Raw genomic sequence first — 27831 nt, forward strand, 5'->3', positions numbered from 1 at the left:
CCTGGGAAACGGGCATGGAGGCGGGTTGGGGGCGGGAAGGGTTCATGCCCCCCCCGATTCTGCAATTTTCCCCCCACTCCCACCTCTAAACCCGCCTCCACGGGGCTTGGAAATTCGAGCCCATAGAGTACAAAAGCAAGAAAGTTATGATAAATCTTCATAAATCACTGGTTAGGCCTCACCTAAAGTATTGTGTTCAATTCTGGACACCACACTTTAGGAAGGGTGTCAAGGCCTTGGAGAGGAGATTTACTGGAATGGTACCAGGGGTGTGGGACTTCAGTTATGTGGAGAAACTAGAGAAGCTGGGGTTGTTCTCCTTAGATAAGAGGTTAAGGGGAAATTTAACAGAGGTGTTCAAAATTATAAGGGGTGTTGATAGGGTAGATGGGAGAAGCTGTTTCCACTGGCAGGAGGGTCAGAAACTAGAGGATACAGAGTTAAGATCATTGGCAAAAATGTCAGGGGGGAAATGAAGAGAAATTCTTCTTACGCAGCGAGTTATGATCTGGAATGCGCTGCTTGAAAAGGTGGTGGTAGCAGATTCATTAGTAACTTTCAAAAGGCAATTGGATATATACATAAAAAGGCAAAAATTGCAGGGCTGTGGGGAAAGAGCAGTGGGATGAATTGGAGAGCTCTTTCACACAGCCGGCACAGACACAATGGGCTGAACGGTCTCCTTCTGTGCTGTATGATTATAAATGTATAGAAGGCTTTGCAATAGCCTTGATATTGGATTACTAAATTGAGTTTTACTCATCGCATTAAAAGCGTTGGAAAGGTACAACAAGGAGCAACAAGACTGACCGAAGTGGACATGGGTTGAGCTTTGAGGCAAGATTAGAGCAGCTCAAATGTTATAGTGTGAAGAGAAAGGTGGGGGCTCACTGAGTTTATAAAATACTAGCTGGAGTGCCCGGCGGTGCCGAGGCTTTTTCGAGGGCATGTTGTTGTTGGAAGAGAGAGAGAGAGCGACTGGGGGGAAGAGAGAGAGCGACTGGGGGGGGAAGAGAGCGCGCGACTGGGGGGGAAGAGAGACAGCGACTGGGGGGAAGAGAGGGCGGGGAGGGAGAGGGCGGGGAGGGGGAGAGGGAGGGCGGGGAGGGCGAGGGGAGGGGGAGGGGAGGGGGGAGGGCAGGGAGGGAGGGCGGGGAGGAGGGCGGGGAGCGGAGGGCGGGGAGGGGGGAGAGGAGGGGGGTGGAGAGACAGAGGGAAGGAGAGAGGGCGAGTGGCCCGCGGCCGCAAATGGAGCCAAGCCCCGAGAACAGGCGTGAGCCGGCTTGAGGCTGAGAGACGGCCACGCCCGGTTGCCGGGGTAACCCTTCCTCCCCTTCCGAGCCCCCGTCCTCCCGAGCACCGGCCGCGTCGCCCCGCCCCGCACTCCACTCCCGAGAGCCCCGCTCTCCGAGCCCCGCCCGCCCCGCAGTCCCGAGAGCCCCGCTCTCCGAGCCCCACCCTGCCCCGCCCCGCACTCCCGAGAGCCCCGCCCGCCCCACCCTGCACTCCCGAGAGCCCCGCTCTCCGAGCCCCGCCCCCCCCGGCCGAGCCGGCTTGAAGGCCGCCGATTGCGGCTGTGCGAGACGGCCGACGGGCCCGGTTGCCGGGGTAGCCCTTCCCGCTCACCAAGCCCCGGCTGAGATCTGCACTCCCGAGAGCCCCGCCCCCCCCCGCCCGAGCCGAGCGCGGAACAGAGAGAGACGCCGCGTCTCAGCTGCTCCTGCTGCGTGCGCACCCTGACCCTCGTGGCTGACGCCGTTGCCCCGGGTAACGTGACACGGGGGTGGGGGGGGAGAGGGGGGTGAGGAGCTTAGCAGAAGCCGTGGGAGAATTACCTAGGTCGGGCCTGGCTGGGCAAGAAACACCCAGGCTTTCAGGCATAACAAAAACGGTGAAAGGTAGGAAAAATAATCTTCAGGTTAGAGAAAATATTAACAAATGAATGAAGTTTTTTTTAAAAACAATTTAATAAATTCAATTTTATTTTGCTGGAAATGTATATTTGAAAAGAAAGACGCAGAAAGCAGGAAAAAGAATGGAAGCAAGATGGCGGCTACTCACCTCGGTTCAGGACGATAAGGCCCGCCCACACACGCACCGATTGGTCAACCGTCAGGTGACCAAAGCGTAGGATTGGTCAATCGTCCCGTCATTCGACCGTAGGAGGGCCCGGCCGCGCGCGGCAGCAACCCGGTGTACGATTGGTCGACCTCGAGGTCACTCTGTCGCTAATGAGCGGATAATGAGATGCTAATGAGCAGAATGTTGAAGGTTTTTCGGATACCGCAGGCGCGATTTTTGCCCGGCCGAAACGTAAATACGCTTAAGACCGTTTTGGAAAGGTAAGCTTTCTTTCGACGCAACGCACGCGTAGGTACGCTCTATAACTTTCGAGCGCATAGCCAGACAAGCGCACACCCGAGGACAGACAGAAGGACAGACAGACAGATCGACCGATTTATATTTATAAAATACTAGCTGAAGTGCCCGGCGGTGCCGAGGCTTTTTCGAGGGCATGTTGTTGTTGGAAGAGAGAGAGAGAGCGCGACTGGGGGGGGGGAAGAGAGAGAGCGACTGGGGGGAAGAGAGAGAGCGACTGGGGGGAAGAGAGAGAGAGCGACTGGGGGGGAAGAGAGAGAGCGACTGGGGGAAGAGAGGGAGGGGAGGGGAGGGGGAGGGGGAGGGGGAGGGGGAGGGGAGCAGAGGGAGGGGAGGGCGGGGGGGGAGGGCGGAGGGGGGGAGGAGGAGAGAGGAGGGGGGGAAGAAGGGGCGGGGGGGAGGGAGGAGGAGAGAGGAGGGGAAGGGGGAGAGTCCACGAGCCCCCTGATCCCCGTCCCCCCCAAACTCCCGAGCCCCCTGATCCCCACCCCCGAACTCCAGAGGTTGGCCCCCCCGAGACTCGCACCCCCACCCCCACGGCTCGCCCACCACCCACCCCCACCCCTGAGGCTCGCCCACCACCCACCCACCCCTGAGGCTCGCCCCCCCCACCAACCAAGCACCGAACTCCGGAGGCACGATCTTCCGAGCACCGGCCTCCAGAGCTGGCTTCAACATTGCGGCTGTGCGAGACGGCCGGAGGGCCCGGTTGCCAGGGTAACCGTGACGCTGACCAAGCCCCGCCCCCCGGCCGAGCCAGAGAGAGAGACGCCGCGTCTCAGCTGCTCCCGCTGCGCGTGCGCCCCCCCCCCCCCCCCGAGGTGAAGACCGCCGATTGCGGCTGTGCGAGACGGCCGGCGGGCCCGGTTGCCAGGGTAACGCTTGACGCTCAGCAAGCCCCGCCCCCCGGCCGAGCCAGAGAGAGACGCCGCGTCTCAGCTCCTGCTGCGCGCGCACCCTAGCGGTGCTGGGCTGAGGCTCGGCCCTCCAGCCTTCGAGTGGGGCCGGGAGGTGCCTAGCTCGGGCGTGGGTGCGGAGGAGACGCCGAGGCCTCTAGGCTTACCTGGAAAAACGGGGAAAGGTAGGAAAATTAATGAGATTAGATAAGTTAATTACTTTCTAAATCATTTTTTTTTAAAACAATATGTGTTTTAAAAGCAATGTTTTTTTTTAAGACGCAGAAAGCGGGAAAAAGAAAGGAAAAGTTTGGAATCAAGATGGCGGCGACTCACCTCGGTTCAGAACGATAAGGCCCGGCCACACACGCACCGATTGCCCCTGCGGCACACGCCAGCAACCCGGCGTACGATTGGTCGAGCTCGAGGTCACTCTGTCGCTAATGAGCGGATAATGAGATGCTAATGAGCGGAATGTTGAAGGTTTTTCGGATACCGCGGGCGCGATTTTAGCCCGGCCGAAACGTAAGTACGCTTAAAACCGTCTCGGAAGCGTAAGCTTTCTTTGGAGGTAACGCGCGCGTAGGTACGCCCTGTAACTTTTGAGCGCATACCCGACAGACGCACACGCGATGACAGACAGACAGACAGAAGTACCAAGAAGATTAAACGATACAGATGAGGTGAACCCAGAATATTAATTCAAAGTAAGCTGGGGAAGTAGAACCAGAGGGCCTCAATTGAAACAAAAGCTCGGAATTAAAACAGATATTGGGAAAAAATTCTTCAATCAGACGGCGATAAGTGTTTGGGAATAAGGTAAGCAAAGGGAAAAATAAACAGTTGATTGCGGAAACGGGAATTAAGGTACTAGAAGGATGAGCTTTCATGGGCTGAATGGCCTATTCTCACTGACAATCCTCCTAGTCTGAGAGCAATGGTATTAAAAGACAACAACTATATCTCTCATTTCTGAAGGCCTCTGGATGGTATAAGTAGAAAGAATGTTTAAAGCCAGACAGGTCCTTCCCAGGGATAACTTGGAGCCCTGCTCCTGAGCTCACGTACCTGTAGATGTTTTACAATATTAACAACCTCCCTTGTTGAATAAGGGTAGGTTATTATTCCTTGATCAGCCATACTTCTCAAGTCACCAAAGGCAGACACAAGCTTTTGAAGAACTGGCTCCGGGACATCAGGACCATACTGTCGAAGCATAGCAAGCTCAGATTGGGGTTTGGGATTATCAACTGCATTGCAGCTAAAAATATCACCTGTCGAAAAAGGAAATAAAAACACTTAATGCATCAAATTGTTCAAAAGATAACAACTGGAAAATCCACTAATACAACCTGCACTTATGAGGGGTAGTTTTACAAGGTCACACTCCCAGTGTGAAATTATGCTAGTTGGGACTGCGGGTCACCGAACTGGCCTTATACATCACCTACCTTTGACCCATGCTCCCGTTTAGCAATGCTCCTCGCCAGAAGTATGGCCTCGTAAAGTGGCCCTTATAATGCCCAGATATTATTTCATATAGTCATTAATCTTATAGTGTGGCTAGTATCATGCATTGACACAGAGTGCACCAGTCTGCCTCTGCCAAGATACCCACTACAGGCAAAAAGAGGGGCCCAACACCGGAGACAAGAACAGCTTCACTGTATACATTGTGGCGATAAATACCATTTTGTAATCTCAAATCCCTACAATGCAAATATCCTGTCATTCTTTATAGCGAATAAACTAAACATCTCTGGAACAAAGCAGTGCAAATGTTGGTTGTACTTTTCTTGTTGGCAGAACTGGGGAGTGGCACCACCATCTGCTAGCATCAGTAAGGATGGATTACTCCAAAGTTTCCGTTCTGGAACAAGCACCAGAGCACAGGGAAGCAGTCAGGTAAGTCAACGAACAGGCAGGCTGGTGAGGGTACAGGGCTCTTGGGACAAGAGGTGCCACATGCTTGGAAGGTCAGTGAAAAACTGCTCAAGGAGAAAGACGACAGATTTTTATTTAGAAATAAAAATTTTGCAACCCCAGAACAACAACAAAAAAATTAATCCACCAATAAAATGAAGATAAAGCAATATAATAAGAAACAAAAAAACCAACTAAGCAGAAGTTAAAAAGTGGCCTGCACCTTTAAGTCAACAGGCCCATACACTGCAGCGCCCCTTTCAAATGGAGGGCAGTGCTGCTGGTCAGGAGGTGGTAAGAAAGTTGAATGATCCGGCAAAGGACCAATTTGCCTTAAATTTGGCCATCAATGCAGCCTCCAAAACTTCAGGGTTTTTCTCCACTGCAAAAATGCACCTCTTGCGAAGTGGGCGTGTTAGCCTGCAGGCCTGATTTTATGCCCAAGCTCACCCCCCACCAAGGCACTGCACCGCCAGCAGAGCCTCACAAAATCGGGGGGGGGGGGTTATCTGAAAATGAGAGGCTTGTTAAAGAGGTCTTTCCGTCAATATGCTTTTTGTTATTGTCCCCCATATTTTTGTTTAAATGGTAGGGTGTGGGGAATTATTTAGCGTAGGTAGTTAGGGAGATGTTACCGAACCTGACCATGTTAGGGAGCTGGATTTATACAAACAATCATTGAAGTACCTTGGTCCTTACTATTATTGAATTAGTTCCCTTGCACGGACACCTCGTATCTGTCTTTAGATACTTTCTCAATGTCAACTGCACGTACTACTTAAACAGAAGAATTCAACAAGTCAACAGAAATGGATAGAAAAAAATGGTATTTCACTGCAATGGTCTGATTTTAAAAGCAGTCCTGGTGTTGACAGCTGGTCTCTGACAGCCAGTTAAATAGGTTTATCTAACAGTATATAGGAAGAAGAGCCAAGCAGTGCAGAAATCCTCCGGGAGTGTGGCGCTCACAAACCGGTTTTCAGTGTTGAATACTGGTGAGGGTGATGACCAACGTTCTCCCTAAGGTATGCGGGCGCCCAGCCGCGCATCAATCGGAAAGTCCCACACAGGCTGCTCACAAGCTGGAAGAGATACCCCACAGCAAATTTAAAGGGAACTCGCACAAAAAAAAAAGAGGGGGAACATCGGTGACGACATCTTGGGGGCGTGCAGCCTAGAGTGCATATTCTACTTCTCTATTCCTCCCACCAAAATGGTATTTTTTCACATTTCTTCACATTATACTCCATCTGCCACCTTATTGCCCACTCACTTCACAGAATCACAGAGTGCAGATAGAGGCCATTTCGGCCCATCGAGCCTGCACCGACACATATCCCACCCGATCCCCGTAACCCCTACACCAACACATATCCCACCCTATCCCCGTAACCCCACGTATTTAATCCCCCTAACACTAAGGGTCAATTTATCATAGCCAATCAACCTAACCCGCACATCTTTGGACTGTGGGAGGAAACCGGAGCACCCGGAGAAAACCCACGCAAACACGGGGAGAATGTGCAAACTCCACACAGACAGTCGCCCGAGGCCGGATTCGAACCCGGGTCCCTGGCGCTGTGAGGCAACAGTGCTAACCACTATGCCACTGCCACTTAACCTGTCTATTTCTCTTTGCAGCCTCTTTGTGTCCTCCTCACATCTTACTTTCCCACTTAGCTTTGTATCGTCAGCAAACTTGGATACATTATACTCGGTCCCCTCATCTAAGACTTTGATATAGATTGTAAATAGCTTAGGCCCAAGCACTGATCCTTGCGGTACCCCGCTAGTTATAGTCTGCCATCCCGAAAATGACCCGTTAATTCCTACTCTCTTTTTTCTGTCCTTTAATCAATCCTCATTCCATGCTAACATATTACCCCCAATCCCATGAGCCCTAATTTTGTGTAACAACCTCGTGTGGCACCTTATCGAATGGTTCCCCCTTTTCTACCCTGCTAGTCACAACCTCAAAAAGCTCAAATAGATTTGTCAAACATGATTTCCCTTTCATAAAACTGTGCTGAATCTGCCTAATGATATTGTGATTTTCCAAGTGCCCTGTTACCGCATCCCTAATAATAGATCAGCATTTTCCCTACTCCTGATGTCAGGCTAACTGGCCTATGGTTCACTGTTTTCGCTCTTCCTCCTTTATTGAACAGTGGGGTTACATTGAAGATCAAAACCAATGCAGCCACTATCTCTGCAGCCATCTCTTTTAAAACCCTGGGATGCAGGCCATCAGGTCATGGGGATTTGTTGACTTTTAGTCACATTAGTGCTTTTTCTTTACTAATATTAATTGCTTTAAGTTCCTCAATCTCATTAGACCCTTGGTTCTCCACTACTTCTGGTACATTTTTTGTGTCTTCTACTGTGAAGACAGATACAAAGTATTTGTTTAACGTCTCTGCCATTTCCTTATTCCTCATTATAATTTCTCCTGTCTCTGCCTCTAAGGGACCCATGTTTACTTTTGCTAACCTCTTCCTTTTTACATACTTGTAGAAACTCTTACAATCTCCTAGTTTACTTTCATATTCTATTTTCTCTCTATCAATTTCTTGCTCACCCTTTGCTGATTTTTAAAACCCTCCCAATCCTCAGGCTTACTACTCTTTCTGGCAACATTGTAAGCTTCTTCTTTTAATCTAATACTATCCTTAAATTCTCTAGTTAGGCATAGTTGTATTACTTTTCCAGTGGAGTTTTATTCTCAAGGAAATGTATATTTGGTGAGAATTATGTATTATTTCTTTAAATGGTTGCCATTGCTTATCTACCGTTATATCTTTTAATCTAATTTCCCAATCTACCTTAGCCAACTCACCACTCATACCTCCGTAATTGGCTTGGTTTAAATTTAAGACCCTAGTTTCGGACTTAACCACATCACTCTCAAACTCAATATGTAATTCTATTATATTATGAGCACTCTTCCCCAGAATATCCTTTACTATAAGATTACTAATTAACCCTGCCTCATTACACAATACTAGATCTAAAATAGCCTGCTCCCTAGTTGGTTCCTTGACATATTGTTCTAAAAAACTGTCTCGAATGCATTCCATTAACTCGTCCTCCAAGCTACTTTTGCCTCTTTGATTTGCCCAGTCTATATGAAGATTAAAGCCCCCCCCCCCACGATTATTGCATTACTCTTGTTACATGCTCCTCTAAATTCCTGATTTATACTCTGTGCAACGCTATAGCTACTGTTAGGGGACCTATAAACTACTCCCACCAGTGTTTTCTGCCTTTTGATATTTTTTAGCTCTACCTATACTGATTCATTCTGGTGAACCTACACTGGACCCCCTCCAAGGTCATTATATTCTTCCTGAGGTGCGGGGCCCAGAACTGAACACAATACTCCAGATGTGGTCGAACCAGAGCTTTACACAACTGTAGCATAACTTCCACCTCCTTTGTAATCCTGCCCCCCTTGAGATGAAAGTTAACATTCCATTAGCTTGTTGAATTATTTTTTGTCCCTGTCCCCTAGTTTTTAGTGATTTTTGTGTGTGGACCTCTAAAACCGTCTGCTCATCCATAGTCCCTAGCTTCTCACTATTTAGAAAATACACTGTTCTAACTTCTTAGGTCCAAAGTGAATGACCTCAAACTTCCCCACACTGAACTCGATCTACCACAGTTTTGTCCACTCACTTAATCTATCAATGTCCCTTTGCAACTTTCTGCTCCTATCTACACTACTTACTGTGACACTAGCTTCATCAGCAAATTTGGATAAATGGCTCTCTATTCCTTCATCTAACTCATTTATAAATATAGTGAAAAGCTGAGGCCCCAGTACAGACCCCTGGGAGCACCATTGTCACATTCTGCCAATTTCAGTACATGCCCATTATCCCTACTCTCTGTCTCCTACCGCCTAACCAATTCCCTACCCATGTCAATAGGTTGCCTCCAATACCATGTACTCTCATTTTTGCCAACAGTCTTTTGTGTGGAACCTTATCAAATGCCTTCTGGAAGTCCATATAAATAACATCCATAGACACCCCCTTATCTACCATGTTAGTTACCTCCTCAAAAAATTCAACTAGGTTCGTTAGACATGACCGTTCGACCCTTTACAATCCATGCCAGCTCCCTCTGATGAGTTCATATTTGTACAAGTGCTCTGTCTCTAATGACAGATTCTATTAACTTCTCCCCAATAGACATTAGACTAATAGGTCTATAAATTCCCAGTTTATCTCTCCTACCCTTCTTAAATAATGGGGACATTGGCAATTTTCCAATCCAAGGGCACAATTCCTGAATCAAGACAATTTTGTAAGATTATGACTAAAGCATCTGCAATTTCCTCACCTACTTCTTTTAATACCCTGTGGTGGAAACATCAGAGCCTGGAGATTTTTCAATCTTCAGTCTCATTATTTACTCTATTATCATTTTTTATACTTATATTAAATAAGTAAGTTTCTCCCTTTTATTTATTTTTAATTTTCCTTGTATTTCTGGTACTTCATCCACTTCCTCTAACGTGAAGAGCAATATAAAGTAATTATCTTCCAAGTCTCCAATTACCTTATTTTCAATTACAACATCACCTGCATCTATCTTTAAGGGATCCACATTACCCCTAGACACCCTCTTTCTCTCAATATACTTGTAAAAACTTTAGTGTTATCCTTGATATCCCTCAGGTTTTTTCTTGTATTCCCTTTTTGCAGCTCTCACTACTTTTTTTAGTCACCCAGTGCAGATGGAATGCATCCTAGGTTACTGAGGGAAGTAAGGGTGGAAATAGCGGAGGCTCGGACCACAATATTCCAATCCTCCTTGGATATGGGAGTGGTGCCAGAAGACTGGAGGATTGTTAAAGGCAATACGGTTGGTGTCGTGTTTCTGGACTTTGAAAAGGTGTTTGAAAAGGTACCACATCATAGACTTGTTAGCAAAATTGAAACCCATGGGATTAAAGGGGCAGTGGCAGCATGGATACAAAATTGGCTAAGAGACAGAAAGCAGAGAGTATTGGTGAACGGTTGTTTATGAGACTGGATGGAAGTATACAGTGGTGTCCCTCAGAATCAGTATTAGAACCAGTGCTCTTTTTGATAAATATTAATGACCTGGACTTGGGTATACAGGGCATAATTTCAAAGTCTGCAGATGATACAAAACTCAGAAATGTAGTTAACAATGAGGAGGATAGTAACAGACTTCAAGAGGACATAGACAGACTGGTGAAATGGGCAAAAATGAGAGATGAAATGTAATGCAGAGAAGTGTGAAGTGATTCATTTTGGTAGGAAGAATGAGGAGAAGCAATATAAACTAAATGGTACAAATTTAAAGGGGGTGCAGGAACAGAGAGACCTGGGGGTGTATGTACACAAATCTTTGAAGGTGACAGGGCAAGTTGATGAAGCTGTTATTATAAAACACTGATTAGGCCTCAGCTGGAGTATTGTGTCCAATTCTGGGCACTGCACTTTAGGAAGGATGTCAAGGTTTTGCAGAGGGTGCAGGTGATTTACCAGAATGGTATCAGTGATGAGGGATTTCAGATATGTGGAGAGACTAGAGAAACTAGGATTGATCTATTTAGAGCAGGGAAGGTTAAGGGCAGACTTAATAGGGCAATTGAAAATTATGAGGGGTTTTGATAGAGTAACTAGGGAGAAACTGTTTCCACTGGCAGGAGGGTCGGTAACCAGAGGACACAGATTTATGATAATTGGCAAAAGAATCAGGGGGGAGAGAAGGAGAAATAGTTCTACGCAGCGAGTTGTTGTGACCTGGAATGCACTGCCTGAAAAGGTGGTGGAAGCAGATTCAATAGTAACTTTCAAAAGGGAATTGGAAAAATACTTGAAAAGAATCAGCTAATATTAAAACAATTTCACATTTTGCATTCTGATGTTGTTTGTAAAGTCCGACTGCTTTAAGGTATCGTGGAAATAAGGCCAAAATCAAATAAAAAGCTCAGAAATTACCGTACAAGTTAAATGAATGGAAACACAAGAAATAACTACTGGCTCTAGAACTGTGATAGAATGATTTCATAACTAGATTAAAATTGAAGCGTGGCAGTTTCAATAAAATCACAAACACTAACGTAAATCTAAATAAAGGGCTGAATCACATAACTTACCGAGAGCGCCAAAGAAATCGTTACCCAAAAAGGGAAATCCTGGTCTGTTAGCCAGGACAATCATTCGGAAATCTGGATGAATTACTATCACATCAGGTCTTCCTTCTGCGCTGGCGGGATCTGAAATACCAGCATGCAATCTATCACATTCCTCAGTACAGTATCACATAATTGAAGAGAACTTCTGTCAATCACACAACATCCATTTTACTGTTTTAAAAAAAGCCCACAAATTTTATTCGATGAAACTGCAAAGAAACAAAGGTTTGGACTTTCTGCTGGAGTCTGCCTAGTTTAACTCAAGGAGACTGGGGCTGGAAATAGAGCAGGAGTCAAGTGGCCAGCTCCCCACTCGCCCCTGCACTGTTGGTATTTTCCGCTGCTAAGTGTTGGGGGGGCAGGGGACACAGGGACATACAACACATCCAACTACATATAGGCTGGTTTATTATAATAATACGCAAACGAGGGAAAGTCATCACCTTGGCTACGCTGGGTGCAAGGGACGCAGGCATTGCTACAGGCTGTGCGAAGGCCTTTCATAATAATTAAACTGGTTTGGAGGCCTGTGCAGTCAATCGCCGAGCAGCCAATTGCAAAAGCTTTGGAACCAAGTTTTTAAAAAAATCTAAATTATTTAGCGAATTGATACCAGCAGGACTGTGTCTGCCAGGAACACCAGCCTACGGTGAGGCCCTGAAGCCAGCCCCAGCCACACTTACAGAATTAAATAGAATTTAAAGCACAGAAACAGGCCATTTGGCCAACTGGTCTATGTTGGTGTTTATGCTCCACATGAGCCTCCTTCCACCTTCCTTCAACCAATCCTATCAGCATATCCTTCTATTCATTTCTCCCTTGTGCCACAAACTTCGTTCCCGAGCCACCGACTCCACCCCTCTCCCTGGTCACTGTCTGAGGCTGAACCAAACTATTCGCAACCTTGGTGTTGTATCTGACCCCGAGATGAGCTTCCGACCACATATCCGCTCCATCGCCAAGACCATCGACTTCCACCTCCGTAACTCAGCTCATCTGCTGCTGAAACCCTCCAGACTCGACTATTCCAACGCTCTCCTGGCCGACCTCCCATCTTCCACCCTACATAAACTTGTGCTCATCTAAAACTCTGCTGCCCGGATCCTAACTCCTATCAAGTCCCGTTCACCCATTGCCCCAGTGCTCGCTCACCTACATTGGCTCATGGTCCCGCAACGCCTCGATTTTAAAATTCTCATCTCTCCATGGCCTCGCCCCATCCTATCTCTGTAACCTCCTCCAGCCTTATAACCCTCCGAAATTTCTGTGCTCCTCCAATTCTGGCCTCTTGCGCATCCCCAATATTAACTGCTCTGCTGTTCGCAGCTGTGCCTTCAGCTGCCGAGGCCCTAAGCTCTGGAATTCCCTTCCTAAACCTCTCCTCCTCTCTTTCCTCCTTCAAGAAGTTCCTAAAAACCGACCTCCCCTGTCCTAACATCTCAAGTGGCTCGGTGTCGATTTATATTTGATAACGCTCCTGTGAAGCAGCTTGGGACGTTTTGCTACATTAAAGATGCCATATAAATGCAAGTTGTTGTTGTTTACTTATCGAGCTTCCCCTTAAATGCATCGATGCTACTCGCCTCAACTACTCCATGTGGTAGCAAGTTGCACATTCTCACCACTCTTTGGGTAAAGAGGTTTCACCTGAATTCCTTACTGGATTTATTAGTGACTATCTTATATTTATGGCCCCTAGTTTTGGCCTCTCTGGACCCATTCCGGGCAGACTCCTCGATGGAGTCGAACTTGACGGTTGGCTTCGCAGTCAACCTCAATGAAATTGATATTACAGTGTTTAAAAATTGCTTGGCATTGAATCTATGAACAACATACATTTAGTTTACAGTGAATTAATAAAATATTAACACTTGGAGGAATTATTCAGAAATATTGGCCGGAATTTTGCCTACCTGGGTGGGTCTGGTGCGGGCGTGTCCGTGGGGGGGGGCGGTCGCGACTCCATCCCGCTGTTGAAAATGAACTTAACTTAATGGGGCCTATTAAGCCCACCCAGCGCGTTACCTGGCCCAATTAGATGGAGTAGGTCTGGTGACGTCATTCATGATGCATTTTTAGCCAGGATCTTTAAAGGGACCCTGGCCACATTACATTTGAGGTTTAATGTAACATAGTGCTGTTAAGTGCACTACAGCATTGGAGTGATGCAAAGACTAAAATGACTGCACAGAGGCAGAGGGCTGCACCCAGTTTCTCCGATGACTCCCTCCACATGCTTATGGAGGGAGTCAGAGCACTCAGGGAGGTCCTCTTCCCTTCCGATAGGCGGAAGAGACCTCCTCAGGAGACCAATGCACATTGCACAGGAGGGCACAAGCAGCGATGTGTTCAGGAGGACCTGGGTGCAGTGCCGCAAACGTTTCAATGATCTCATTAGATCAGGAAACGCTAGTACAAAGCCACACTCAACTGCATTCTGCTGTGCCTCTCATCACATCCCCATCACTCTGCCTTCCCGATCCTACTCCTGCACATCCTTACTCACACCAACTTACCTTGCACCTCCACCCATCCCTCTCTATCTACATCATCACTTCCCCATCTCACTAGCCACCCCTCACACTCACCCTCACCCTAGTCCAATCATACCAACAAACACACAAGGGTAGCCACTTGGGTGTTTTATCCAATGTTTATGTGAGGTTTCTGTTAATGCGCTGTCAAACATAAAAATCTTTATTTTTAACACTTTGAATTCTTAGATAGATTTGTGTGCATCTTTGGAAGTGGCTTAGTGAGTTGCAGTGGGTGGTGAGACATAACGGCACCCCCCCGCAATGCTGATAAGTGTGAAAGAAATGGCTTGGGCATTGTAGGGATGCTTTATGGTGTTGGTGTCAACCTGGTGCATCATGTGGCAGCCAGGGTGTGCAGCATCAAGTGAAGTAAATGTGGCCATGGGGAGACCATCTGTCCCGGGCAGCAATGTGGTCAGGTGCTGATGCTCTCTGTCCTGTGTAGCATCAGGTGATTGCGGAGAAGGTTGGTGTTGTTGTTGGTGCTGGTGTGCCTAGTGCAGCTGGTGTTGGGGCTCATCGTGGTCAGATTCGGAGGACCAAGGTGAGACAGTATAAATGGCACCCATGCTGATGGAATAGATGGCAGGTGAAGGACAGATGACAGAAGCAATCTGTCAATGGTGAGAGAGTTCTTCCAATGAGGTGACACTGGATGGAGACTTTGCTGGAAAGACTGCAGCCTGCAGGATCTGTGCTGGGAATGCAGTGAGAAACAGCTTCTGCCTGAAAAAGTGACCATCTGTCAGGTGGGAGATTTTACTGTACATTTGATGCTGTCAAGTAATCAGCTGGAGTGATGGCCATTGACCTCCCACCTCAGGTTGACAGACGTGGTTCCCGAGCTTTGTGAATCCCGTGGCCATGTAGGGAAATTTAAAAAGATGTGGAAAAAAGCTCTTAAGTGCCTGTAAACTACCTGATAATTATTTCAATTGGGTTGCCTGCTGCTGCCGGTCGGGTCAGCTCCGCGACAACAGACCTGCCTGGGGGACAGGTATGTGGGGGCGGGATGACAGCGGGTTCCCGACCCGCTGTCAAAAATAACAATATTCCCACCCAACCCCCCCACCGATCGCGCTCACTCCCGCCCCGGAAAATTCCGGCCATGATTTTCCTTGGTCACATGCATTTTCAATCTTCTGGTGGATTTTCAGTGAATCGCCGACACTTACTAACAACAATGCGTCTTCCGTCAGAGAGAATCATCTCTCCACTTTCCACTAATGTTTTCAGGATGCAGGTGACGTTGGTTGGTGCCTTGTCGGCCTCATCAATGACCAGAATGTGCCCGAGTTTAACGGCCTTCACCTGGGTACGAAGGAAACTCATTTTTTAAAAAAGCTCTACTCCCACAGAATCTCTCACCAAGTAAACTATTCTGGTGTGTCAATATAGAGGCACTGCAGAAGGTGCAAAAAAGATATACATGGATGATGTCAGAACTGAGAGGTTATAACCATCAGGAAAGACTGAACAGGCTGCAGCTCTTTTCTCTAGGAAAGAGAAGGGTGGGAGGTGGCCTGATAGAGGTGTTTAAAATTATGAAGGTGTTTAAAATTATGAAGGTGTTCAATAGGGTAGACATGGAGAAGATGCTTCCACTTGTTGGGGAGACCACAACTAGGAGCCATAAATGTGTGTGGTGCTTGCTCTTCCCTGTGGTGAAATGGATAGGCTGCCTGTTCAAGTCAACTTATAACCTGGAAGGGGAGGGTAGGGGGGAGTTTCCTGTAAGGGGCTGGTAACGAATGTATGTAAAGCCATGCCCTCCATTTTGTTGGAACTCAACTTGCAGGCTGATAGCTGGGCATATTATTTAATGATCTGGAAGGTGTTGGGGAGGAAAGTGTTGGGATGGGTGACACAGAGGACATTAGCATAGAATCCTACAGCACAGAAGGAGGCTCTTCGGCCCATCGTGTTCGTGCCGCATCTTTGAAAGAGCGATCCAATTATTCCCACTCCCTTGTTCATTCCTCATAGCCCTGCAAATTGATAGAGAGAGATATTTCACTGTCCTCTCGGCTAACTCGTGCTCTTTGGATGCAAGGGTGCATTCTCATGGCTGTCACTCAGTGGTAAAGGGAAAAAGAAATGTTTGCCTAGTTCCTTGTTGAGGGGGGTGGGGGGTGGTTCTAGCAAGGCACAGCCTTTAGTTTGCTTCATTTGTGCACGAAGACCTAAAAAGGGTACTAGGAAATATAGTGCTACTTGCTCGTAAACAGGGAGTATGGAGATTCTCACATTGCTAAGAATATCTGATTACACACTGACTTTAGAGTGAGGGTAAATGAAGGAGTTAATGGTACAAGGGAGAAAAGTAGATATTTAAGAAGATTTTCATCCCGCCAAACTCTTCATCCCTATTAATAACTCACTTTGGCTAGGAATGTATTTTATAAACAATACTGATTCTGGATGTGCAGCTGCAGAGGGCCCAGTGGCTACAGTCCTGTGTGGTTCAAAGTAAATAATGTGCTGATTTAGTTCTGCGCAACACCACTGACAAAAAGGCCAGCTTATTTTGATAAATCTTCCATGATGGCTCCAGTACAGCTAATGTCCAAACTGTTTAAAATATTTTCAATATTGATAAACATCCCAAAAAGTTCAAACAGCGGTTAAATCCACATAATTAGAGCTAAGAACCCTATATACCCAACATCACTGATACACGAGTGAATGCTAGCCATCGTTCAAATCCCTCCATGGCCTCACTTCGCCCTATCTCTGTAACCTCCTCCAGCCCCACAACCCTCCCTATCTCTGTAACCTCCTCCAGCCCCTACAACCCTCCCTATCTCTGTAACCTCCTCCAGCCCCAACAACCCTCCCTATCTCTGTAACCTTCCCCAGCCCCACAACCCTCCCTATCTCTGTAACCTCCTCCAGCCCTACAACCCTCCCTATCTCTGTAATCTCCTCCTGCCCCTACAACCCTCCCTATCTCTGTAACCTCCTCCAGCCCCACAACCCTCCCTATCTCTGTAACCTCCTCCAGCCCCACAACCCTCCCTATCTCTGTAACCTCCTCCAGCCCCTACAACCCTCCCTATCTCTGTAACCGCCTCCAGCCCTACAACTCTCCCCATCTCTGCAACCTCCTCCAGCCCCACAACCCTCCCTATCTCTGTAACCTCCTCCAGCCCTACACCCCTCCCTATCTCTGTAACCTCTTCCAGCCCCACAACCCTTTTTTTTAATTCATTGATGAGGTGTGGGCGTCGCTGGCTGGCTAGGCCTGCATTTAGTGCCCATCCCTAATTGCCCTTGAGAAGATGGTGGTGAGCCGCCTTCTTGAACCGCTGCAGTCCATATGGTGCAGGTACACCCACAATGCTGTTAGGAAGGGAGTTCCAGGATTTTGGCCCAGCGACAGTGAAGGAACGGCAATACAGGTCCAAGTCAGGATGGTGTGTGGCTTGGAGGGGAACTTGTAGGTGGTGATGTTCCCATGCGTCTGCTGCCCTTGTCCTTCTAAGTGGTAGAGGTCGCAGGTTTGGAAGGTGCTGTTGAAGGAGCTTTGGCGAGTTGCTGCAGTGCATCTTGTAGATGGTACACACTGCAGCCACAGTGCGCCGGTGGTGGAGGGAGTGAATGTTGAAGGTGGTGGATGGAGTGCCAATCAAGCGGGCTGCTTTATCCTGAATGGTGTCGAGCTTCTTGAGTGTTGTTGGAGCTGCACTCATCCAGGCAAGTGGAGAGTATTCCATCACACTCCTGACTTGTGCCTTGTAGATGGTGGAAAGGCTTTGGGGAGTCAGGTGGTGAGACACTCGCCGCAGAATTCCCAGCCTCTGGCCTGCTCTTGTAGCCACAGTATTTATATGGCTGGTCCAGTTCAGTTTCTGATCAATGGTAACCCCCAGGATGTTGATAGTGGGGGATTCAGCGATGGTAATGCCATTGAATGTCAAGGGGAGATGGTTAGAGTCTCACTTGTTGGAGATGGTCATTGCCTGGCACTTGTGTGTTGCAAATGTTACTTGCCACTTGTCAGCCCAAGTCTGAATGTTGTCCAGGTCTTGCTGCATATGGACACGGACTGCGTCAGTATCTGACGAGTCTCGAATGGTGCTGAACAGTGTGCAATCATCAGCGAACATCCCCACTTCTGACCTTATGATGGAGGGAAGGTCATTGATGAAACAGCTGAAGATGGTTGGGCCTAGGACACTGCCCTGAGGAACTCCTGCAGTGATGTCATGTGATTGAGATGAATGACCTCCAACAACCACAGCCAACTTCCTTTGTGCTAGGTATGATTCCAACCAATGGAGAGTTTTCCCCTTGATTCCAGTTTTGCTCGGGCTCCTTGATGCCACACTCGATCAAATGCTGCCTTGATGTCAAGGGCAGTCACTCTCACCTCACCTCTTGAGTTCAGCTCTTTTGTCCATGTTTGGACCAAGGCTGTAATGAGGTCAGGAGCTGAGTGGCCCTGGCGGAACCCAAACTGGGCGTCAGTTAGCAGGTTATTGCTGAGTAAGTGCCGCTTGATAGCACTGTCGACAACACCTTCCATCCCTATCTCTGTAACCTCCTCCAGCCCCACAACCCTCCCTATCTCTGTAACCTCCTCTAGCCCTACAACCCTCCCTACCTCTGTAACCTCCTCCAGCCCCACAACCCTCCCTATCTCTGTAACCTCCTCTAGCCCTACAACCCTCCCTATCTCTGTAACCTCCTCCAGCCCTACAACACTCCCTACCTCTGTAACCTCCTCCAGCCCTACAACCCTCCCTATCTCTGTAACCTCCTCCAGCCCCACAACCCTCCCCATCTCTGTAACCTCCTCCAGCCCTACAACACTCCGAGATCTCTGTGCTCCTCCAGTTCTGCCCTCTTGTGCATCCCTGATTTTGATCACTTCAACATTGGTGGCCGTGCCTTCGGCTATCTAGGCCCCAAGTTCTCCCCAGAGCCCCGAGAGCGCGCAGAGGCGGCGGACCTGCGAGGGAGCACCAGAGGCGGCGGCGGTATTTAAGGAGCAGCCCCGAGACGGCGAGCAGCGAGGCCCAGAGCCCCGAGAGAGCGGAGAGGCAGCGGACCTGCGAGGGAGCACCAGAGGCGGCGGCGGTATTTAAGGAGCAGCCCCGAGGCAGCGAGCAGCGAGGCCCAGAGCCCCGAGAGAGCGGAGAGGCAGCCGACCTGCGAGGGAGCACCAGAGGCGGCAGCGGTATTTAAGGAGCAGCCCCAAGGCGGCAAGCAGCGAGGCCCAGAGCCCCGAGAGAGCGGAGAGGCGGCAGACCTGCGAGGGAGCACCAGAGGCGGCAGCGGTACATAAGGAGCAGCCCCGAGGCAGCAAGCAGCGAGGCCCAGAGCCCCGAGAGAGCGGAGAGGCGGCGGACCTGCGAGGGAGCACCAGAGGCGGCTTACCAATCCAGGTTCCGGGAGAGGGAAGCAAAAAGTAATCGAAGTGTAACGTCACCAAGAAGCAGGTAAGTGATTGGTTGGTGAGTATTTTCTTTCTAAATTTTTCTAAACTTAAATTTTCTGGTTTCTAAGGTCTCTGTTGTGTAGCGGGGACTACTATTAAGCAAGGGCCTTTGAGTATATCATTTAATTGAAGTGAAATTGGTGGGATTCATTTAATTTTAATTAATTAATTAAAGGGTAAGTCATGGCAGGACAGCCCAGCCCCGTAGTGTGCTCCTCCTGCTCTATGTGGGAAATCAGGGACGCTTCCTGCGTCCCTGACGACCATGTGTGCGGGAAGTGTGTCCAGCTGCAGCTACTGACAGACCACATTGCAGCACTGGAGCTGCGGATGGATTCATTTTGGAGCATTTGCGATGCTGAGGACGTTGTGAATATCACATTTAGCGAGTTGGTCACACCGCAGGTAAAGGGTGGGTGACCAGCAGACAGAGTAAGAGGCACAGGCAGGTAGTGCAGGAATCCCCTGTGGCCATCCCCCTCTCAAACAGATATACCACTTTGAATACTGTTGGGGGGGATGACTCATCAGGGGAAGGCAGCAGCAGCCAACTTCCTGGCACCATGGGTGGCTCTGCTGCACAGGCTGGGAGGAAAAAGAGTGGAAGAGCTATAGTGATAGGGGACTCAATTGTAAGGGGAATAGATAGGCGTTTTTGCGGCCGCAATCGAGACTCCAGGATGGTGTGTTGCCTCCCTGGTGCAAGGGTCAAGGATGTCTCGGAGCGGCTGCAGAACATTTTGGAGGGGGAGGGCGAACAGCCAGTTGTCGTGGTGCACATAGGCACCAACGATATAGGTAAAAAACGGGATGAGGTCCTAAAAGCAGAATATAGGGAGTTAGGAGGTAAATTAAAAAATAGGACCTCAAAGGTAGTAATCTCAGGATTGCTACCAGTGCCACGTGCTAGTCAGATTAGAAATAGGAGGATATTTCAAATGAATACGTGGCTAGAGGAATGGTGCAAGGGGGAGGGATTCAAATTCCTTGGACATTGGAACCGGTTCTGGGTGAGGTGGGACCAGTACAAACGGGACGGTTTGCACCTGGGCAGGGCCGGGACCGATGTCCTGGGGGGAGTGTTTGCTAGTGCTGTTGGGGAGGGTTTAAACTAAAGTGGCAGGGGGTTGGGAACCTGAGCAGGGAGACAGAGGAAAGGGAAACAAGGAAAAAAGCAAAAGACAGGAAGGAGAAAAACAAAATTAGAAGGCAAAGAACTCAACAGTTTAAATCAAACATGGTCACAGTAAATAATAATTCATATAAGTCTGAGAGCGTTAAAAAAACAAGCCTGAAGGCTTTGTGTCTTAATGCGAGGCGCATTCGGAACAAGGTGGATGAATTAGCTGCGCAAATAGAGGTAAACGAATATGATTTGATTGGGATTACAGAAACATGGCTCCATGGCTGGAATCTGGAACAGTACCCATGGATTGGAGGGTAGCTAATGTTACCCCACTATTCAAAAAGGGTGGTAGAGAGAAAGCGGGGAATTACAGACCGGTAAGCCTGACATCGGTAGTGGGGAAAATGCTAGAGTCCATTATAAAGGATGTAATAGCTGAGCACTTGGAAAACAGTGACAGGATCGGACAAAGTCAACATGGATTTACAAAAGGTAAATCGTGCTTGACTAATCTACTGGAATTTTTTGTGGATGTAACTGGGAAAATAGATAAGGGGGGACCAGTAGATGTGGTGTATTTGGACTTTCAAAAGGCTTTCGATAAGGTCCTGCATAAGAGATTAGCGTGTAAAGTTAAGGCACATGGGATTGGGGGCAAGGTGTTGACTTGGATAGAGAACTGGTTGGCGGACAGAAAGCAGAGTGTAGGAATTAACGGGTCTTTTTCCGAGTGGCAGGCAGTGACTAGTGGGGTACCGCAGGGATCGGTCCTTGGACCCCAGCTATTCACAATATACATTAATGATCTAGATAAGGGAACTAGATGTAATATCTCCAAGTTTGCAGGCGACACAAAGCTGGGTGGGCGTGTGTGCTGCGAGGAGGATACCGAGAAACTCCAGGATGATTTGGATAGGTTGGGTGATTGGGCAGAAGCGTGGCAGATGCAATATAACGTGGATAAATGCGAGGTTCTCCACTTTGGTGTCAAAAACAGAAAGGCAGACTATTATCTGAATGGCAATAGATTGGGAGAAGGGGAAGTGCAACGAGACCTGGGTGTCCTTGTGCACCAGTCGCTAAAGGTAAGCATGCAGGTGCAGCAGGCGGTTAAGCAGGAAAATGGTATGTTGGCCTTCATAGCGAAAGGGTTTGAGTACAGGAACAAGGATGTCCTGCTGCAGTTGTACAGGGCCTTGGTGAGACCACATCTTGAGTATTGTGTGCAGTTTTGGTCGCCTTATCTGAGGAAGGATGTTCTTGCCATGGAAGGAGTTCAGCGAAGATTCACAAGGCTGATCCCTGGGATGGCAGGAATGACGTATGAGGAGAGATTGGGTCGATTGGGCTTATACTCGCTGGAGTTTAGAAGAATGAGAGGGGATCTCATCGAAACTTATAAAATTCTGACTGGTCTGGACAAACTAGATGCAAGTAGAATGTTCCCGATGGTCGGAGAGTCCAGAACCAGGGGTCATAGTCTAAGGATAAGGGGTAAGCCATTTAGGACAGAGATGAGGAAGAATTTCTTCACCCAGAGAGTGGTGAACCTGTGGAATTCTCTACCACAGAAGCCGGTTGAGGCCAAGTCTTTAAATATATTCAAGAAGGAGTTAGATATATTTCTTAGAGCTAAAGGTATCAAGGGGTATGGGGAGAAGGCAGGTACGGGGTACTGAGTTTGGATGATCAGCCATGATCTCATCGAATGGCGGAGCAGGCTCGAGGGGCCGAATGGCCTACTCCTGCTCCTATCCTCTATGTTTCCTGAAACCTCTCTGCCTCTAGCTGCTTCTTAAAACCTACCTCTTTGACCAAGCTTTTAGTCACCTGTCCCAACATCTCTTTGTGTACCATGATGTCAAATTCTGTCTGATAACGCTCCTGTGAAGCACCTTGGGACGCTTTACCACGTTAAAGACACTATATAAACGCAAGTGTTTGTTGTTACTTTAATCCAGTTTATGTGAAGTCAGGAAGAAGGGAAGGGACGGGTTATTAGAGGTATAATTAGCTTCTGACATGAATGTTAAAACTGACCAGAGGAGAATCTTCGTACGTGATAACTCCATGTTGAACGGATGGCTGTAAAGTGAGACTCTGCACAGTGGTGTCCCTGAAATAAAGTAAAAAAACACATTTCATAGAATCAATTGAGAAAATAGTACAATCTGATTTACAGACAACAGAGCCTTGTTAGAAATTGACCAAATATCACGTTGATACGCTGGTGAAAGTGATAAAGATAAACTCGTAAAAAAAAATATGCACGATAATGAGCCTTAAAACTTTATTTATGTTGTACGAAATAACTTTCAAAAGGGAATTGGATATATACTTAACAAGGAAAAAAATTGCAGGGCTATGGGAGAAGAGTAAGAGAGTGGGATTAATTGGATAGAGAGTGGGATTCACTGGATAGAGTGGGATTAATTGGATAGCTCTTTCAAAGAGCCAGCACAGGCTGAATGGCCTCCTTCTATGCTCTATGATTCTAAGCTCGCATTGATAACTCATAGAAAAAAAAAGGTCGCATTGATCTGGCACCTTATCACATCCTCAGGAGGCTCCAAAGCACTTCACAACAAATTTATTATTTATGAAGCACAGCAGTCAATTGGCTTTCAGCATTCCAAAGGGACCGCTCCCTCTGCGACACCCTGGTCCACTCCTCTAACACCCCAGCACCCCTTCCCCCGGCACCTTCCCGTGCAAGCGCAGGAGATGCAACACATGCCCTTTTACCTCCTCCCTTCCCACTGTCCAGGGCCCCAAACACCCCTTCCAGGTGCAACAGCGATTTACTTGTACTTCTTGCGATTTAGTATACTGTATTCGCTGCTCACGCGGTGGTCTCCTCTACATTGGGGAGACCAAATGCAGATTGGGTGACCGCTTTGCGGAACACCTCCGTTCAGTCCGTAAGCGTGACCCCGAGCTTCCGGTCGCCTGTCACTTTAATTCTCCGCTCCATTCCCACTCAGACCTCACCGTCCTCGGCCTCTTACATTGTTCCACGGAAGCTCAACGTAAGCTCGAGGAACAGCACCTCATCTTTCGATTAGGCACTTTACAGCCTTCTGGGCTCAACATCGAGTTCAACAATTTCAGACAATAACCTCAGCCCCTATCTTTTTTTCCATTAAAAAAAAATGTTTTTCTCTCCCACATGGCAGCTGTCTTTCATTCTGCCATTGCCATTCACACTTCATCTAGAGCCATCTTTTGTTTCTTAACTTGTCCCATTACCATCTCCTTTTGCCTTGCACCATCATCCCTTTTGTCTTTTAATCTCTCCTGCCTTCCATCCTATCACAGACCTTCCCTTTTGTTCTTTCCTCCCTTCCCCCCTTCCCCTGCGCCCTGCACTTGCTTAAAAACCTGTTACATCTCCAACTTTTTCCAGTTCTGACGAAGGGTCATTGACCTGAAACGTTAACTCTGTTTCTCTCTCCACAGATGCTGAGTATTTCCAGCATTTTCAGCTTTTGTTTATGATAATTCAATTTGTTTTTGGTAATGTTGGTTGAGAGGAAAACTTGTTGCAATTCTTTGCACCCTGCAACTGAAAAATTGTTCCCAGGAGGCTGCTACGTCGGGCCCAGGAGGCTGCTACGTTTAGGCCTAGGAGGCTGCTATGTTTAGACCCAGGAGGCTGCTATGTTTAGACCCAGGGGGCTGCTATGTTTAGGCCTAGGAGGCTGCTAACTCGGGCCCAGGGGGCTGCTACGTTTAGGCCTAGGAGGCTGCTATGTTTAGACCCAGGGGGCTGCTATGTTTAGGCCTAGGAGGCTGCTAACTCGGGCCCAGGAGGCTGCTACGTCGGGCCCAGGAGAAACAAGACCTCCTCCCATTTGCTTCACCAAATTTCAAAGTCAGCAATCTCAAGAAGCGTACATGCCAATCTAGAAAATTAGCAAAAGATGACCAGCAGCTTCAAAGAAAGCAGGCTCAGCCCCCAAAGCGCTGATAACTCAAGAACAGCCCTGATTATAAATTCTGGACATGGAGTTGCATGGCTTTGCAACACAAGTTGTAGGTATAAAAAGAAAGACTTGCATTTATACAACGGCTTCCACAACCTCAGGATGTCCCAAAGTGCTTTACATTTGATGTGTAGTCACTGTTATAATGATAGAATTATACAGCATTGAAGGAGGCCATTCGGCCTGTGATGGCTCTTTGGAATAGCTATCCAATTTGTTCCACTCGCCCACTCTTTCTCCATACCCTTGCAATTTTTTCCCCTTCAAGTATTTATTCCAATTCCTTTTTAAAGACTGCTACTAAATCTGCTTCCCTCACCCTTTCAGGCAGTGCATTCCAGATCATAACAATTCGCTGCCTAAACATTTTTTAGCTCATGTCGCCCCTGGCTCCTTTGTCAATCACCTTAAACCTGTGTCCTCTGGTTACCAACCTTTCTGCCACTGGAAACAGTTTCTCCTTAATGACTCTATCTAAACCCTTCATGATTTATGAACACCACTGTCAAATCTCCCCTTAAACTTCTCTGCTCTAAGGAGAACAATCCCAGCTTCTCCAGTCTATCCATGTAACTGAAGTCCTTCATCCCTTGTACCATCATTGGCGGAAGGTTCGAGAACCAAAGGACACAGATTTAAGGTGATTGGCAAAAGAACCAAAGGCGACATGAGGAAAAACTTTTTTAAGCAGCGAGTGGTTAGGATCTGGAATGCACTGCCTGAGAGGGTGGCGGAGGCAGACTTAATCGTGGCTTTCAAAAGGAAATTGGGTAAATACCTGAAGGAAAAAAAATTTGCAGGGCTACGGGGAAAGGACAGGGGAGTGGGACTAGCTGAAGTGCTCTTGCAGAGAGCTGGCATGGGCTTGACGGGCCGAATGGCCTCCTTCTGTGCTGTAACCATGCTATTTTTCTATGATTCTAGTAAATCCCCTCTGCACCTTCTCCAAGGCATTGACATCCTTCCTAAAGTGTGCTGCCCAGAATGGAACACAATACTCCAGCTGAGGCCTAACCAGTGTTTTATAAATGTTTAGCATAATTTCCACGCATATGTTCTCTACGCCTCTACTTATAAAGCCAAGGATCCCACATGATTCCTTAACAGCCTTCTCAACTTGTCCTGCCACCTTCAAAGATTTGTGTACATACAGACCTTCAAGGTCTCTGTACCCCCTTTAAAATTGTACCCTTTGGTTTATATTGCCTCTTCTCATTCTTCCTATGGGCAGAATGTGTCTGCCCATTTTACCAGTCTGTCTATGTCCTCCTGAACTCTTACTATCCTCCTCATTGTTTACTACTAATGTAGGAAACTCAGCTGTCAATTTCTGCACAAGATCCCACAAACAGCAATGTGATAATGACCAGATAATCTGTTTTAGTGACAGTTGGTTACGGGATAAATATTTGCCAAGACACTGGGAAACACCTGCTCTTGTCGAATAGTGCCACCTGAGAGGGCAGACAGGGCCTCAGTTTAACGTCTCATCCGAAAGACGACACCTCCAACAGTGTCAGCTTAGATTTTGTGCCAAGTCTCTGGAGTAGGAGTGGGGCCTGAACCCACAACCTTCTGACTCAGACGAGATTGTTACCCACTGAGCCATGGCTGACACCTGTGTTGATACACCCAAGATTTCTTCATTTGAATTAAATCAAATGTAAGTAGATGAAAGCCTGAAGGAGAAATCCAAATGTTAAAGGAATTCAACTTCGGTGGTGCATTAGAAAGGAGTTCAGAGCATGTCACACTGGAACATTTTGAATATTTACATTAAAAATCACAATCTTTTTAATCTAATAACAAAGTAAAAACAAAGTGACATTTAGATTTTAAACCAGAACATCACTTCCCCAAAAGTTACCTCAACAGTCACTCTACATTAACCAGCTCCTGTACCAGTTCATAGAGACACTGCACCCCAGACAACTTCACACCCTTTCAGAGGCACTCTCTCCTATCCCTCCTTCCCAGTGCATCCTGGCACTCTTTCCCCCTCAATTCAACCTGGTACTTTTTACTCCAACCCAATTCAATCTGGTACTCCCCAATTACCCTCCCCACATTTAAGTTGGTACTCGCTCTCTTCCCCACCCCCTGCTATTTCAACCCACCCACAGTTTCCCCTTCCATTTCCCATTATTGCTATCAATTTCATTTCTTCTTTCTCCCCTTCATTGCTACCCATTTCCTCCTTGCTGATTCAGTGTAATTGCTATTTATTTCCCCTTTCACTTTATTACCATCCTTTTAATCCCTTCCCTTCTGCGTTCATTGCCATCCACTTTACCACTTTCCCTCTCCCCTTCACTGCCACTGATTTCACCCTTTCCCTCTCCCCTTCTCAGCCATCTATTGCTCCTTTCCTTCTCCCCCCTTTGCCTCTCACGCTCTCATTATGGCAGCCCCTAACTCACTGGTGCTGAGGACATGAACATGCTGGCTGGGCTCAGCATAGATCCCCAGTTTTGCCACTAGAGTACTTTAGCCGGCAAGTCCTGTTTTTGAGGACTAGGATACAAGGGCATAGAAGTTATGCTGCAGCTACACAAAGCCCTAGTAAGACCACACCTGGAGTACTGTGTTCAGTTCTGACCACCACCCCATAGGAAGGATATATTGGCATTGGAGGGAGTACAGTGTAGATTTACCAGAATGATAGCTGGGCTCCAAGGGTTAAATTACGAGGAGAGATTATACAAACTAGGGTTGTACTCCCTGGAATTTTAGAAGATTAAGGGATGATTTGATCAAAGTTTTGTGTCTCAATGCGAGGAGCATTCGTAATAAGGTGGATGAATTAGCTGCGCAAATAGAGGTAAACGAATATGGTTTGATTGGGATTACGGAAACATGGCTCCAGGGTGGCCAAGGCTGGGAACTCAACATTCAGTGGTATTCAATATTCAGGAAAGATAGGCAAAAAGGAAAGGGAGGTGGGGTAGCCTTGCTGGTTAAAGAAGGGATTAACACAATTGTAAGGAAGGATATTAGCTCTGATGATGTGGAATCTGTATGGGTAGAACTGAGAAATACCAAGGGGCAGAAAACGTTAGTGGGAGTGGTATATAGACCTCCAAACAGTAATGCGGAGGTTGGGGATGGCATTAAAAGGGAAATTAGAGAAGCGGCAATAAGGGCACAGCAGTCATCATGGGTGACTTTAATCTACATATAGATTGGGCTAACCAAATTAGTAACAATACTGTGGAGGAGGAATTCCTGGAGTGTTTACGGGATGGTTTCCTGGACCAATATGTCGAGGAACCAACCAGAGATCAGGCCATCTTAGACTGGGTATTATGTAACGAGAAAGGATTAATTAGCAATCTTGTTGTGCGAGGCCCCTTGGGTCGGAGCGAT

General features: G+C 47.6%; 1 protein-coding gene across 1 annotated transcript in view; it reads right to left on the reverse strand.

Annotated features, from left to right (window-relative positions):
• Positions 1-27831, reverse strand: part of vwa8 (von Willebrand factor A domain containing 8) — a 458807-nt gene that overhangs the window by 159349 nt on the left and 271627 nt on the right. The window contains exons 23-26 of the mRNA XM_086006090.1: positions 22520-22595; positions 15086-15221; positions 11335-11454; positions 4344-4549 (exon numbers count right to left, since the gene is read on the reverse strand). Of these exons, the coding sequence (XP_085862216.1) occupies positions 4344-4549; positions 11335-11454; positions 15086-15221; positions 22520-22595 (538 nt within the window). The remainder of the gene's footprint in view (positions 1-4343; positions 4550-11334; positions 11455-15085; positions 15222-22519; positions 22596-27831) is intronic.

The sequence above is a fragment of the Somniosus microcephalus genome, chromosome 14, assembly GCF_052327205.1.
Source record: "Somniosus microcephalus isolate GS21.2 chromosome 14, FLI_Smic_1.0, whole genome shotgun sequence".
In the NCBI taxonomy this organism is placed as follows: Eukaryota; Metazoa; Chordata; class Chondrichthyes; order Squaliformes; family Somniosidae; genus Somniosus; species Somniosus microcephalus.